This window comes from Arvicanthis niloticus, chromosome 1 (genome assembly GCF_011762505.2).
Source record: "Arvicanthis niloticus isolate mArvNil1 chromosome 1, mArvNil1.pat.X, whole genome shotgun sequence".
Taxonomy (NCBI): Eukaryota; Metazoa; Chordata; class Mammalia; order Rodentia; family Muridae; genus Arvicanthis; species Arvicanthis niloticus.
In genome coordinates, this window is record NC_047658.1 from 124,746,649 (window position 1) to 124,762,754 (window position 16,106).

Genomic DNA, 16,106 nt, shown 5'->3' on the forward strand with positions numbered 1-16,106 from the left:
AGGATACTTGTCGGTGAAATTTTTTTTTTAAAAAAGTAAGTTTTATATGTAAATGCAGATGTTAAATTTGATTTTTCCATCCCTAAAAAATAGAAATAAAAAGCTTACTATCTCAAATGTCTTCAAATAATACATTTTCAATTAGACATCTACATACAAACTTTCTTCTTTTTTTAATCCTAAACCCAATAATGACTTCTGTTAGGGATTCTTGGATTAAAATTAGAATTTATTCTTGTCAAAGTGATTCCACTACAGATGTAACTTTAAAGAATATTTATATTATTTAAAGAATTTGCATAATAATGTCCCCACAACTTAGAAACACTGCTGCCACCTGGCATTTTCTGTATTCCCAATGATGCTTGTCATCTTGCATAAGGATGCTATTGTGATGATTAGTTTACAATAGCACAAAGAGGCATAAGCTTCTTTTCATATGGATTCTAAAACACACACAGGAAATTGCCTTTGCACTGCTGTTTCCCTCTACAATAAAGGCATTCTTTTTAAAAAACATAATATTTTTAATTATTTAAAAATTATTGAGGATTTCAGACAGTGTATTTTGATCACATTCACTGTCCCTTCCCAAATTCTTCCTGGACCCACCCACTCACCAACTTTGAGGTTTTTTTTCTTCCTCATCAATGCCAATGTACTACCTTCCCCTGAAGCATGGAGACTGATTTCTGATTGTCTCCCATGAACACATATAAATTTTAATACCTTTATTGATTTTTCTCTTATTAATTATTCTTTACAGAGAAATGAAAGTTAAAAGAAAAAGATATTTATACCCCTATACATGATTATTTGAAGAAAACATCCCTCAAAATGTAAACTAAATTAATTAGGCATATGTAATAGAAAAGATTCTATTAAGCACTTTCATTTTACCATCTTCAGTAACAGGCTGTTCCAATAAAGGGATTAACTTCTGAGAAATTTGTGATACTGGCAAAGTAGATGCTTGAATCTGAAACAAAAGTAACTCACTGTCAAATAGAACACAGACCTTTTATTCAAATTTATATCCGCACAAAAAGCTACTCAATTCAAACAATGTTAGAAGAAAACAGGTCCAAAGCAAGAAAATTAATAATAAAACATATGAAAGTTCAAGTGCTTTTAAGTGGCTGGAGTTGTATGTAGCTCAGTTGGTAGAGAGTGACTCTCCTCCAGCACCACTTCCCCTGACCCTGACATCACACCAAGGCAGTCACTGGAGATCGTGGCATTAATTCTAAGACTTGGAGACAAGGCAGAATGATAACAAATCTGTCATCTTTGGCCCAGTCTAAAAAGAGGAAGAAATGGTTTTACAGAGGTAATACACTCAAAGTATACTATATACTTGTATGAAAATGGCTGTAGAATAATTATTTTTAAAGTGAGTTCTTTTATAAGTTTGATGCAGTGTACATGGTTATTTTAATTTTTAATGATACTTTGGCAAATAAACAAAAAAAAAAAACCCTCAGAATCATCCTCAACCTATTTAAAGTACTTACTATGAAGCTATTATGTAATTATGACTGAATGCTACTGGAAAATAAACAAAGATATAAATGAAAAAGGCAGACATAGTAATTACTGAAAAAACAGAAACAGACACATATGTATATACTTAACATAAGGAAAAATATATAGTTTTTATATAGTTTTTATATAGTTTTCAAAAATGAAACTGGGGGCTACATAGATAGCTCAGCAGTTAAGAGTACAGACTGCTCTTCCAGAGGTTATGAGTTCAATTTCCAGTAACCACCACATGGTTGCTTACAACCATCTGTAATGGGATCCAATACTCTTTTCTGGTGTGTTTGAACACAGCTACAGGGTACTCATATACATAAAATAAATACAAAAGTCTTTAAAAAAAAAAAAAAAGAAAGAAAGAAAGAAAAAGAAAAAAGAAAGTGACACAATTAGAAAGACAGAGGTAAAAATAGACTGAATATGTAAAGATTACACTAAGAATATTAGTGTAAAATTCAGATATACTTTATAAGCAACTCTAAAAAGAGACTACTAGATTTTTAGAAAACACAGGAAAAATACTTTATTATTAAATGAAGATTTCAGAAATATCAAATTAAAAAGCCTCATCCAAAAGGAAAATAATAAAACCTATTTGATCAAAACTCAAAACATATGCTCTTCAACAGAGTTAATAAAACAGGAAGCTCGACAGCACAGAAGAAACGATACTGTAACACACTGGAGTCATCAGGGGTACTAGGACAGAGCGTCGGCAGTGCACTGTCAAATGGAGTGGAAAACACAGTTTTCCAGACTAGTATTACTATTTTTTTCAAATTGTATATTATTTGAAAAGAAGAAAATTTAATGATCTTTGAATAATCCAAAAGGATAGAAATTAAAGAAAAAAAAGTTTAGATATTTTCTTTCTTAAAGTATTTTGGAAAGAGAAAAATACATAAAATACAGTCATGAAATTAAAGGTGTAACAAAACAACTGTGACTATGTACAAATTAAACCTTCATGCATAGTAAAACTAAATAAAAATATGCACTAAAAATCAAGTGTGAAAAAGTAATTACAAATGCCCAGTAAATTTCCATAATTTAAAAACCATAATGCACACATATATTTCACAATAATAACAGTTTTTAAAAAGTAAAATTCAAGCAGTCATTAGCTTTAGGCAAACATGTTCTTTAAAAGACATACAATTGAATGCAGAAGGCAACATGTTCCTAGTGTAAAATACTAAAAATGGCTAACACTCAAGACTAATTAGAGTAGAAGACAATCCTTCACTGTTAATAAATTAGTAATCAACAGGGAAAGGTTGACAAATTTACCAAAATTTAAAATTTACATTTTTTCCTCCACTTCAGTTAGGAATTTATGTAATAGACAGAAGTATAATCTATACATGTACAAGTAAATTCAACATAGTGGGGTTTTTTTTCTTCATAATATTAAATACTCATAAATGGCCATCATGAAAATTTTAGGTAAAAGGCACAATTCTGCTGAAAATTAAAATAACTAAAAATAATTTCACCTGTGGTTATTTCAATAACCTGTGGTTATTTCAACTACTACTTTAAAATCAATCATTCAATGTAATGTTTCTTTAATTCTGAAAGAGAGAATACCTGGAAGGTTCTGGCAGGGGCAGATACATCAGTTACAGGTTCAGGTTTTGGAATGCTTTCCAACAATTCCATAATGCCTTGCAGTTTTTTATCCGAGATTCGTAATGAAACAAGAGGTAACTTTCCAGAAATCTTGAATCTATTGTTTAGAGACAGGAATCATTATAGAGTAACTCTCATTCTGGTTTAAGTACACTAATAAAGAATAGAACTGAGGAGGTGAGTCAGTGCCAAAAAGCTTGCTGGGCAAGCAGGAGGTCCTGAGTTCAATGAATGCTTAGCACCTACTCCATTCCTTAAAGAAGGCAGAAAAAGAAAGAATAGAGTAAAACCCTTAAATTCAGCAAATATTTAAAAACACAATTTTGCAACTACAAATCACTACAATTTATAACTTACCCTATAAACCCTAGATAAACCAGCTTTAATAGACTTCAGAGGGTTATTTTCTAATATTATTTCATTTATTGTCTCTCTCTAGTATTTTCCAAGTACAGACAACATTAATTACTAGTTATTTATATGACTGTCGTTACAGCTCGTGGATGCTATCAATGTGTACTTATACCTGTGAGGATCATAACCCATTTCTCACTCTACGTGTAAGTGCCCATATGAACATGGTTCCTTTGAGAACCCTTAAGCATATCTCAGGCGGTGTAAAGGGATTTACCCTTAACGGGCACTTGCCCAGTGACCTGAGTTTGACTCCCCAGAACCCACATGTGGAAGGTGAGAAACAACTCCATCAGGTTGTTCTGTGACTTTCCCATGTCTACTGTGGTACCTGCACAAGCAAGCACTCCCACCATTCCAGAGACATAATAAATTAACATTCTTAAAAATAAAGAAAGGCTAGGAAAATTGTTCCACTGGAAAAGTGCCTGCCAGCAAATGCACATCCATGATGTGATATACCCAGCACCAACTAAAAAAAGGACACAGTTGTCACCATCTGCAATCCTGACACATGAATGGGAGATGAGGGAGACAGGTGCATCTCTGGTACACCCAGACTGTCTAGACAATCAATGTGCTTTAGGTTCAGTGTAAAAAAACAAGGTAAAGAGTGACAGGAGACCGATGTCAACCTCTGCTTCCACACATATGTGCATGCACACATGTATAAACATGCATGTGCACACACACATAAATTTTTTTTTAAAGTATGACCTTTGTGAAGACTGTTTTAACTCATTGCCTTTACTCCCAATTTTTCCCTAGAATTTATTTTTTTTAATTATACATTTGGTTGTCAAACATTGGTCTCTAAAAATGTACCTGAGTTCATTCAGAAAACCATAGCTTTATTTCTAATAACCTAAATATTTGTAATTAATCCTATACACTATAGTTTAAAATTGATTACACGATTCACATCAATGAATTAAATACTGAAAGAACTAAGGGGAAGAAAGAGACACTTAGCAATTGTAGTAAACTTCAACATCCTACTTTTAAGAATTGATAAAACCAGGCATGGATCAATAAAAATTCTGTTTTCAAAAGAGGACTGGAAAGCATTAATCATCATACATTTCACAGATGAACTCTGAATACACTGTAAAGTGATACAAGAATAATAAGAAAGGATAAACATTATATGATTTTACTTCTATCCAGTACCTAAAACCATAAAATTCACAAAGATAAAATGTAAATACAGTTTGGAAGCCAGGGGCAAAAGGCAGAGGAGAATAAAATGTTACTATTTAATGAGTATGGACATTCACCTTGGAAAATCATTAATAAAATTCTTGAGATGGATGATGGTGATGGCTACATAATAATGTGAATTTACTAAGATGCCACTGAACTATACATTGAAAATAGTGTCAATGAAAGATGGTATAATATGCATACTATGTAGTAAAGTCAATGAAATATAGCATTTCTTTCTGTACAGATTTATTTAGAAAATCTATGAGTATATAAAATCGATAATATATTATACATACTTTGGCATCTTGATATCCATGAAAACTATGGCTTTAGAGAGTTCTACATTGACATGCATAGGTATCAAAATATGCTGTGTAGATACATTGAGCTTTCGTGCTTCTTTCCAATTATCACCTAATAGAGAAACAGTTCATGTTTATTATTAGCATATTTTTATAACATACAAACCTAAAATTATCTAAATGACAATCAGTAAGTCTTTACATTTCCATTTGCTTTTCCTATACTCTTCACATTGTAAAAGGCAGCATAGTTTTAGTTAAACCTACTGTATATCCATTAACAATCACTATGCCAACCAGATATTTTTACCACCAAAATAATGCCACTGTAAGGCAATGAAAATGTTAGAAAAATGTGTTTGGTAAGTATTAATAAATGCTACCATTGATTGAAGATTGTTAATTAGCACTTCTCTGGGCAATGTTTATACTTTCTCACAAGGATTTATAACCATTACATTTTAGAAAACAGACCCAAAACTTTCCTATAGTCAAATGCTAAGACTAAATCTGAAATTCATACTCAGACCTACAAAACATATGACCTGAAACATTCATTGTAGTGTTAACAGTCACATGGGAGTGAGCAAATACTTAATTCCCAGTCTTAGGTGTAAATGTAGTCGGGCTACGGAGACGACTCACTTTGTAACGTACTTGCCCATCAAGGATGAGCACATGAGTTCAGTCCCCTGTACCCACTTCAGAAAGATAGGATGGTGGTGCACTCTTGAAATCCCAGCACGAAGAAGGTGGCAATGGACAGATATTTAGAGCTTACTAACTAGTAGTTTAGGCTAAAATGAACAAGACTCAGTTCCCAGTAAGAGATAAAATTTTACCTAAATGGACTGGGGGACAAAAATTTCCTGGTTTCAAATCAGGAAAATGTTAATAATGTCATTTTTTATTTATTTAGTAGTCAAAGTTTATTTTCTTATTTAAATAAAATCATTGTAATGGGCTTACAAATAAAAACATCACTCAGGTAGATTAGCACAGCCAACCACACATGTTATATACATCTTAGCAAGTGACCATTCTGAAATACTGGATCTGTGTTCAGGGTTTTACACTTTCACTATCAATTATATGTTCACTCACTAGGCAATATTAACTGGCAATTTTAACTCAAATATAGGAAAGTTCCAACGACTTACAGAGAAAGTCTTCAGATACATCTTCAGAATGTCTCAAAACCTAATTAATCACTGGTAAAAATCAACCATTAGCACCTCTTGTACTTACCCACTCTACTGTAGAGCAACTGTATGCTGGTAAGCTGAATATCAAAAGAGTCATACGCTCTATGCATTATATCTTCAAGACTGGCCCCACTGGGTCTCACATCTGGTAATCCTGATCGACGTTTACTTGTCACCTTAAAAGTTAATTTTCATAGTTTAGACTATGTAAAGTACTTTGAAATTAAATTACTGTTTAGATGTATAACAAAAAGTTAAGGACAGGATAAATTCACAGACAGAGATATACACAGCTATTGAAAAATCATTATCTATGAGACATGCAATAAAAACAGGTATTAACACACATTCACATTATATCTATATGTGTGTGTGTCTATATATGTGTATATATACATGTATATACATACCCCTAATATACATATATATTAACCTTTTTTACTCTATTACATATAGCTCATGGGAAGTAGACTGTCAAAGATGATTATTTCACCAGGCATTGTGGTATATGTCTTTAAACCAGCACTAAGAAGAGCAGATGCAGGCAGTGAGTTCAAGGCCACCCTGGTCTACACTGTGAGTCCCAGGACACCAGGATTACATAGTGAAACCCAGTCTCAAAAACAAACAAACATAAAACGAAAAAAATGGGGCTGGACAGGTGACTAAGTGGTTAACAGCACTAGCTGCTCTTCTAGAGGACACAGGTTTGATTCCTAGTACCCATGTGGCAGCTCACAACCCCTCCCAAAGTCCTCTTCTGGCCTGTGCAAGAATCAGGCACTTTAAATAGTGCATAGACATACAATGTAGGCAAAATACCCATGAACTTAAAAATAAATCCAAATCAAATATGAATAATTAGCTATGCATATTTTATTTATAGTATAAATATATATCCCCTGGGTCTACTTTAACTACCAAGCACAAAGTAACAGGGAAAGAACAAACTTCTTAGGCAGCCTGAAGTCGGCCTCAGCTGTCTGCAGACTTCTGTAGGTATTCTCCCACCTGATGGCTGTGAGCAGCAGAATGGGAATCACAGAAATACTCTGCATCTGGACTGCTCATCACAGCAGCCACTAACCAGCTCTGACTAGGAAGCACTCAATAGAAGTTGAATTTTTTATTTTTAATTAATTACATTTTCTTTAACTTTAATAATTATATGATGCTAATGAGTACGATAACTGAACACTTCTGATACAGAAATATAAAAAATGTTTCTACTTAATTTTGGGGAAGAAAATGTTCTTATAGACAAAAAGAAAATTACACAAATTAAGATTCTTTCAACTTATAATTATTTAATAGTTATTAAAATGTTAATACTTTACATATGCAATTAAAATGTCATATGTATATATGTAAAAATTTCAGAAAAATAATTACTTCCAGAACTGTCTCCATTCTTAAGTAAGATTTAAATTAAAGAGTAAAAATACTTAGGAATGTCTTTGAAATCTATAAACACAATTCTTAGATTTATCACTGGCTTGCAGGTCTCAAGAATTTTTAATTTTGAAAATACAGGGATGATCAAAACTAGCTGATGAAGTGATATTTATTCACCAACCACAAGGATTATGTCTCTACTATATATTTAAATATCAATAAGCCTAATCAAACTATCTAAGATGTGTACATTCTGGGGCTGGGGAGATGGTTCTGAAGTTCAGAGCACTTGCGGTTCTTGCAGAGAACCTGGGTTCAGTTCCCAACACACACATGGCAGCTCCCAACAGCATGCAGCTCCAGCTCCAGGAGCTCTGGGACCCTCTGCTGACCTCACTGGGCAGTGCACACATGTGCTACATACACTCACACACAAAAATAATTAATCTTAATAAATAAAATCAAAGTACATTTTAAACAAAATATCATACATGGCATATCATCACTCAAACATTTATTAGTGTATACCTTTAAATGACCAAGATCCAAGAGAAGTAGATTTGATGCAGGGCTAAAATTTCCATATTGTGGGACAATAACATATGAAGCCTTTACATTAATTCTGAGATCAAGAACTTTCTGTGTTTCAATAATATACAGCAAACCTGTAAAAGGATTAAATCTTGGCAATGAGTATTTTTCACAACCTCCTTTATAAAAATTCAACAAACATAAATTGATAATGCAATTTAAGAATATACAAAGTCAGTACTGATTTTAAAGTGCCCTAGAAAAGCCAGGTGTGGCAACACACACCTTTAGGTTGGGGGAAACTGAGGAAAGCTGATCTCTGTGAGTTCATGTTCAGCCTAATCTACAAGTTAAATTCTCAACTATCCAAGGCTATATAGTGAGAATTGTATTTATAAATTTCAAAGTCATACTTAAGTGTTTTACTTTTCAAAAATAAAAAATACAAACGAACAAAAAATACCCTAGAGTAAAGAACAGTGTAAATTTACATCTTTTGTTGATCAATACTTTGTCTCAAAATGATGATGATGACAATGATGATGATAAAGACTTTAAAATAAATTCTTGTATATAAAATATATACTTGTATATGTATAGAATAAGTAGTCTATATTGGGGATGCCTTTTCCTGAAAATATAAAGAAATATAAAAACTGTCATTTTAAAGAAATTGTAAAGGTTTTTTCTAGATGAGTGATGTAAGACTGCTTAATATAGAGGACTCCTCCAAGTCTTGCTGTGGATCCAGCTTTCCTCCCTCCCTGCTTTGTATCAGCTACCTATACTCAGAAATATTCTCTGCCAGACATCCACAGTGGCCACATCTGGCAGGGACTCACATAAGTGAATGACACTATCCTTCCTGTCACATTACTCTCTCCCTTAGAAGAATAACAACCTTCTTACAGGTTTCCCTGCCCCAGTCACTAGAGACTCCAACTCTTGGTTCAGACCCAGAATCTACCCAGCTCCTTCATCCCTGTCTCTCCAGATAATCTGTGCCTTAATGCAACCTACTTACAGAATCCCCTCTTCCCACTACACCTCCAGTTCCCTGGAAACTGTACCTCAAGGTGTGAACAACTTCCCCTTATCTCTTTCCTGATGCTCTCTCAGGCTTTTCTTTTTTCTTTCATGTATCCTTTAATCATATTAAATAACAATTTTTTACCCTGCTAAGCAATTCCAAATGATAGGAATTACATTTGTTCAGATTTACAACTTTTATGACAAATTTTGTACATTTATTTGCACAATTCAATCCTGCTCATCTTCTTTTTTCTTTTTCTTTTTTTATTGGATATTTTATTTACATTTCAGATGCCATTCCCTTTCCCCAATTCCCCTCCCTAGAAAACCCCTATCCCATGCCCCCTTTTCCTTTTTGCTTTTATACAATTTTTTAAATGTTAATCAAAGGCTTTCTACTAGCTGATTTCTATTCCTGTTTGCCACCCACCAACTTGAGGAAGCACCCTCTCTCTCTCCTCTACCAGGCAACACACAACCACCATACATTCCTAGGCTCCACAGAGGGCAGCAGAGAGCAAGGAATGGAACATTACCTAATAAAGACAAAGCCAGATATCAACACTTATAATCATCTCTGTCATCACAACCCCAGATTCCTAGACAGTAGTACAAATCACAATGGCCAAGACATGTCTCCACCAGAATCTAGTAACCCTACTGCAGCAGACCCTGGGAAATATAGTATAACTGAGAATAAGACATGGAACTGAAAATAACCATGAATATGTCTGAGGATGTTAAAGAGGATAGGAATAAATCCCTTAACAAAGTCTATGCAAGCACAAACAATGGAATGAAATAGCAAAAAAAAAAAAAAATTCAAGACATGTTAGTATAAATAGAATCACTAACAAAAAACCCGGACTGAGATGAAACATTTAGGAGGCCAAACAATAAAACCTCAGAGGCAAGCCTCGCCAATATAGTACAAGACACGGAAGCTGAATCTCAGGTAGAAGACAAGGGGGGAAAAAAGGGATACCTCAGTCAAAAATTTAAATCTAAAAACCTCTAGAACAAAAATCCAGAACACATGAAAGATCAAATCTACAAATAATAGAAATAAAGAAAAGAAAAGAAACCTAGCTTTTAAACAAAGCAGAAAATTTTCCTAATCTAAAAAAGGAAATACTAATCAAAATACAAGAGGCATATAGAACACCAAACAGACAGGACCAAAAGAAATTCCCCAGAACACATAATAATCAAAACATTTACCATAAAGAACAAAAATAGAATATTAAAACTTCAAGGTAAAAAGACCAAGTAACATATAAAGGAAGACCCATTAGAATAACACAATGTAAAGCTACATAAAGTACCCACACCACTATATGCAGCAAAAATTCAGTTGCAACACATGCAGAAGGAAAAATAGTCCATGATTTAAAAAAAAAAAAAAAAGCAACGCCTGTATTCCAACTAAGCTCTAAAAGGTGCACCAAAAGAAAGGTGCAGATTGGAAGGGTGGAAAGGATCTGGAGAATATGAGAGAGGGGAACAATCATCAGAATATATCACATGAAAATAACTCTACTTTCAACTTCAAGAAGAAAAGAAAAATGAACTACATCCACTTAGATTTCTGCTGTGTGTCACAAAACTGAGCATAGTATCAGCAGCTATATCAACTGAACTCTTGATAAACACTTAAAGAAATCTCTTATTACTGCCATCCTAAGGTGTTAGAGATCAAGTCACAGTGAGAAGAACACATTAAATAACTCAAGAACTGATCTGTTTAGGATCATGGTTTCAGAGAGCTGTGGCTCAGAGAAGTCCACATCATGGCAGACAGCAAACAGAGGTAACTTGTGGCTTTCTCCCCTCCCCCCTTTATTCCATTCTGGTCTTCCTTCAGCTGTCCTTTCATGTGGCCCTCCAGGACAATGGGATGGTGTTACACATTCAAGGAAGGTCTCCAGCCTTCAGTCAATCCTCTCTGGAAATACCCTTACATGCACACTCAAAGGTTATGATCTATTTCCTAGGTGTCTTCTATCCCAGCAAGATGACAACCAAGAGTAAGTATCAAGCTACCAGAGAATCTCCCACTTCAAAAGTAGGAGACTTTCCATTTTCTTATCAGAGACAAAGGATAAATATGGGTATGCTCCCATTTACCTAAAATATTTACAAAGAATGAAGTCAATGACAGAAGAAAGAAAAAAGGAGATAACTAATAGAGGGTAATGCAACAAACAGTAATAAAGAAGAAAATGAAAGGGAAAAAGAAAATAAACTAAACAGGTAAGAGCTGTGAGTCCATTCCAAAATAAGTTAATTTTAGTTTTTCTAAGATGAAAAATACATTAAGATACATTTTTATACTAAGACACTTTTATAATTTTATACAATGGACATCTACTGTTTTAGTACTTTTATAGAATAGTCTTGGAGAAAAAAAATTATCCAAATGTGACTGGCTACTGGATTTAGATACAATGAATTCACATTTATTTGTGAGTATCTATCTGTCTCTACACAGTAAGAGGAAACGACTGAAAGCAGCTTTACTAATGAATTCTTCTACTTTGGCTTCTACTGCATACTCCACAATACATGAGCTGAAACAAAATTAAGAAATTTGAACTATAAATGGAATCTGTAGCAAACAGTAGAATAATAATCACAAATGAATAATAAACAAAGATGAAAATGTATTAAATTCAAACTGAGGTACCATATACCGATACCTTTTATTCTCCTTGAGAATGCAAGAAGATGGAACTTTGAGTCCTGAGCCTAATCCACCAAACTCTGGAGTTCATTATAAAAAAATGAAACCTGGACACCTCCTACTACCACAAACAGAGGTCTAAATACCTAAGTGAAAATTTTCAATTAACTTAAATGTGATTATTAAATTAAGCTCTGAGTATAAAAAATAATTTTTCTTATAGCTACCTGGAAAATGCAGTGGATTACTTTCTACTCAACTATATCCAGTCTAGAAATGCATTTAAAGTAAAATTTTAATATTTTATTAAATTCACAAATTACCTGTTGCTGTTTTCTCTCGAAATTCTTCAAGCTTTGTCAAAGTTGCTGAAGTGAGCTGGGCTAGATGGACATCTTTAGGAGGTCTGAAGAACTCCACGATACTATTGACTGTCCTCTGTGAAAATGAGCACCGCTAACATGAAGCACAACTCAAAGTGAATGAAAACACACTAAAACTTAGGAAGACAGAAAATGCTTACTGCATCATATATTATCTCTAGAGGCTCAGCCTCTATGGTGCACCTCTGATTAACAATTTCATCTAAAGGATTTATCTCAAATGTAATCCGGAAGAGTGACATATTATCCAATGAAGACAGAAGGTGGGGTTTTTTTAAATCATCTGGTAAGCCAGTAATATGAAATGAATCAATTTTGGTTTCAAATCTGTATAAAAGAACAAAAATTAGGAGTCAATATAATTTTAAAGTTTATCAACATATAAAACTATATAAAACAGTAAAGACATTTTTCTTTGTATTTCTATAACTCGGTTCATATAAAAGAAAATATATAATTCCTATGACTCTTAGTAAATAAGAGTCATATTCATCTTAAGTTTTATATCAAAGAGCTATGACAGCTGGTATTTGATATCTTTACTTGAAGGGGGCACATAAGCTAAATCGAAAGAGGTAACATTATAAAATGCTTACAGAATACATAAAATATACATTGTACTTTTGTTTAAGGGAAATTCCATGGATATACCAAAATTCAAATACAATAAACTAAGTCTCAATAAATCAAAGTAGGTCAAAATTTAAAATATTTTTGCTACAAGGGACATGATAAAATGAAAGAAACATACTGAATAGAAAAAAAGTGAGAATATTTTCCCTGTGAGGTTAAGGGTATAGCTGGGTGGTCACAGCACCTGCCTAGAATGTGAAGTATCTTGGGTTCAAAACTTGCAACCCAAACCCCACATAAATCTTGACGGGGGAGGGGGCGAACTATAAGGTAGTTGTAAAATACTTGCCTAGCATAAACATAGCCCTGAATTTAATACCCACCAGAGAGAATATAAAACATATATATTTTACAAACTTGTAAAACATAAAAACTTGTTAACTCAAAATAAGACATATCAATTAAAAGGAAGAGGAAGTTATAAGTCATTTCTCTAAATAAGATATGGACATAAACATAAAATGGTCAATAAATAAAGAAAAAATGTTTAAAGCCATTAACCATGAACAAAATAGAAATTAAACCCACACTGAGGTATCACTTTTACTAAGTTGCCATAACCAGAAGAACAGATAATACCAGTGTGGGTATGGAGAACTTGGAAATTTCTTTCACTGGTAGTAGGAATATAAAATATGACTGCTTTGGGAAATTATCTGGTACTTCCTCCTGAGTTAAACATTAACAGTTACAATATAAGGCAGTAAGTCTGTTCCTAGATATACCACCCAAATTTAAAACCTATATACAGAAAAAACTTTGTCCATGTTCATAACTGTATTCATTGTAGTCAAATGATCGAAGCAATTTAATTATCTGTCAGTTAAAGAATAGACACACAAAATATGGTACAGCTATATAATAGAATATAGGCAATAAAAATTATTACAAATTCATTCAACATGAATTAACCTTAAAGACATCACGCTAAGTGAAAAAAGAATAGTAAAGATAACATACTAAATGATTTCATATAAAATGTCCAAAACAATACTAATTCTGTGTCGTGTGTCCTCTGTCTCTCTGTCTCTGTCTCTCTCTGTCTCTCTGTCTCTCTGTCTCTCTGTGTGTGTGTGTGTCTGTCTGTCTGTCTGTCTCTTACCCACTGAGCTATCTTTCCAGAAAAAAAAAAAATAGGAACTAAGTTAGTTGTCAGAGGCAGGGGAAGAGAGCACTGAGAGGGGACTGTAAAACAGACAGTTTCTTCATGGTATGTTATGATGTCTGAGATTATATAGGGATGCTGGCAATATAACCTTGCACATTAATATAGTTGCAAAAACCCAATAAATTATATAATAAATAGATAAATGGCAGGTATGTGAATTGATTCTCAATAAAACTATTTCTTAAACGAAAGTTAAACTACACCAAGCATGTTGGTACACACCTATAATCTAGAAACTAACAGGTTTGAGGATATTGAATTTAAAGGCAGCTAGGGGTTAACAGTGAATCTGATGCCATAGCACATGTTGGTGAGGATGTGGAGAAAGAGAAACACTCCTCAATTGCTGGTGGGATTGCAAAATGGTACAACCACTCTGAAAATCAATCTGGAGGCTCCTCAGATAATTGGAGTTAGATCTACCTGAAGAACCAGCTATACCACTCTTGGGCATATACCCAAAAGATAACCCACCATACCACAAGGGCACATGCTCTACTAAGTTCATAGCGGCCTTATCTGTAATAGCCAGAAGCTGAAAACAACCCAGATGTTTCACGAAGAATAGATACAGAAAATGTGGTTCACTTGTACAATGGAATACTAGTCAGCTATTAAGAACAAGGACATCCTGAATTTGGCAGGCAAATGGATGGAACTAGATAATATCCCGAGTGAGGTAACTCAGACCCAAAAGAACATGCATGGTATGTACTCACTAATAAGTAGATATTAGCCCAAAAAGGTACAGAATACCCAGGATACAATCCACAGAACTCAAGAAGGTTAACAAGGCGAAGAGTCCAAGTGAGGATGTTTTAATCCCACTGGAGAGGGAGAAGAAAATAATCATGGGAGGCAGAAGGGGGAGGGAACTGTGTCGGAGAGAGGACAGGGAGGGGAACTTGATCAGGCATTGAGTAGGGGAAACAGGACTGAAGTCCTGAGAGCCAACAGAAAGAATGGAAACAGACAACCTTGGGAGGTAGGAGGATGTGGGATCCTCTAGAATGTACCAAGGACCTGGGAGGTGAGAGACACTCAGGACTCAAAGAGAGGGACCTTAGATGAAACGTCTAAAAGTGGGGAGAGGGAACTGGTAGACTCCACCTCCAGCATCAAGTGAGGGATGGGGTTGTCATCGCACCATCAAAACTCTGACTCAGAAGTGTTCCTGTCTAAAAGAACTGCAGGGACAAAAATGCAGAAGAGACTGAGAGAAAGGAGGTCCAGTGACTGGCCCAACTATCTCAAGGATCTATCTCAAGGGGAGGCTCCAAGGCCTGACACTATTACTGATGCTATAGTGTGCTTACACACAGGAGCCTAGCATGGCTGCCCGAAAGAGGCCCAACAAACAGCTAAGACAGATGCAGATACTAATATCCAACCAATGGACTGAAGTCAGGGACTGCTGTGGTTGAATGAGGAAAAGGCTGGGAGAACTTGAGGAAGAGGCTGATTCCTTGGGAAGACCAGCAGTCTCTAACCTGGACCTCTGAGATCTCTCAGACACTGAGCCAACCAGGCAGCATACACTTGATAGTATGAGCACTGCCGCCCCAGCCCCCCAACACATATACAGCAGAGGACTGCCTTGTATGGACTCAGTGAGAGAACTCTAGAGAGACTTGAGGTCCCATGGAGGGCAGAGGCCTGGTGGGGGGTAGAAGAGTGGGAGAGGGATTATGGGGGAACATCCTCTTGGAAACAGAAGGGAAGAGGAATGGGATGAGGAACTGTGGGAGGGGAGTAAAGACTGGACTGTAAAAAATAAAAGTAATAATAAAAAAACAAAAACGAAAGAGGGGAGGAAGAGGACAGAAGGACAAAGAGAAGCAAGGTAGGCAGAAGAGTGTGTTTAAAAGAAAGAAAAATAAGAGACCAGACTAGACAGAGACCTGAGATACAGGAGGTGCCCAAGAATCAATGGGAGTGACCTTAGCTGTGGCTCACTAAATTGAGGATATTGAACCTGAA

At 34.8% G+C, this 16,106-nt stretch overlaps 1 protein-coding gene across 5 annotated transcripts in view; it reads right to left on the reverse strand.

Annotated features, from left to right (window-relative positions):
• The window catches only part of Vps13a (vacuolar protein sorting 13 homolog A), a 191,713-nt gene that overhangs the window by 133,402 nt on the left and 42,205 nt on the right, over window positions 1–16,106 (reverse strand). For all 5 annotated transcript variants that reach the window (XR_013105785.1, XM_076918218.1, XM_034498455.2 and 2 more), the window contains exons 18-24: window positions 12,466–12,652; window positions 12,266–12,380; window positions 8,225–8,361; window positions 6,345–6,477; window positions 5,091–5,208; window positions 3,133–3,271; window positions 901–979 (exon numbers count right to left, since the gene is read on the reverse strand). Coding sequence is in view for 4 of the 5 variants with exons in the window: in XM_076918218.1 (XP_076774333.1) it covers window positions 901–979; window positions 3,133–3,271; window positions 5,091–5,208; window positions 6,345–6,477; window positions 8,225–8,361; window positions 12,266–12,380; window positions 12,466–12,652 (908 nt within the window). In the remaining variant the exon portion in view is untranslated. The remainder of the gene's footprint in view (window positions 1–900; window positions 980–3,132; window positions 3,272–5,090; window positions 5,209–6,344; window positions 6,478–8,224; window positions 8,362–12,265; window positions 12,381–12,465; window positions 12,653–16,106) is intronic.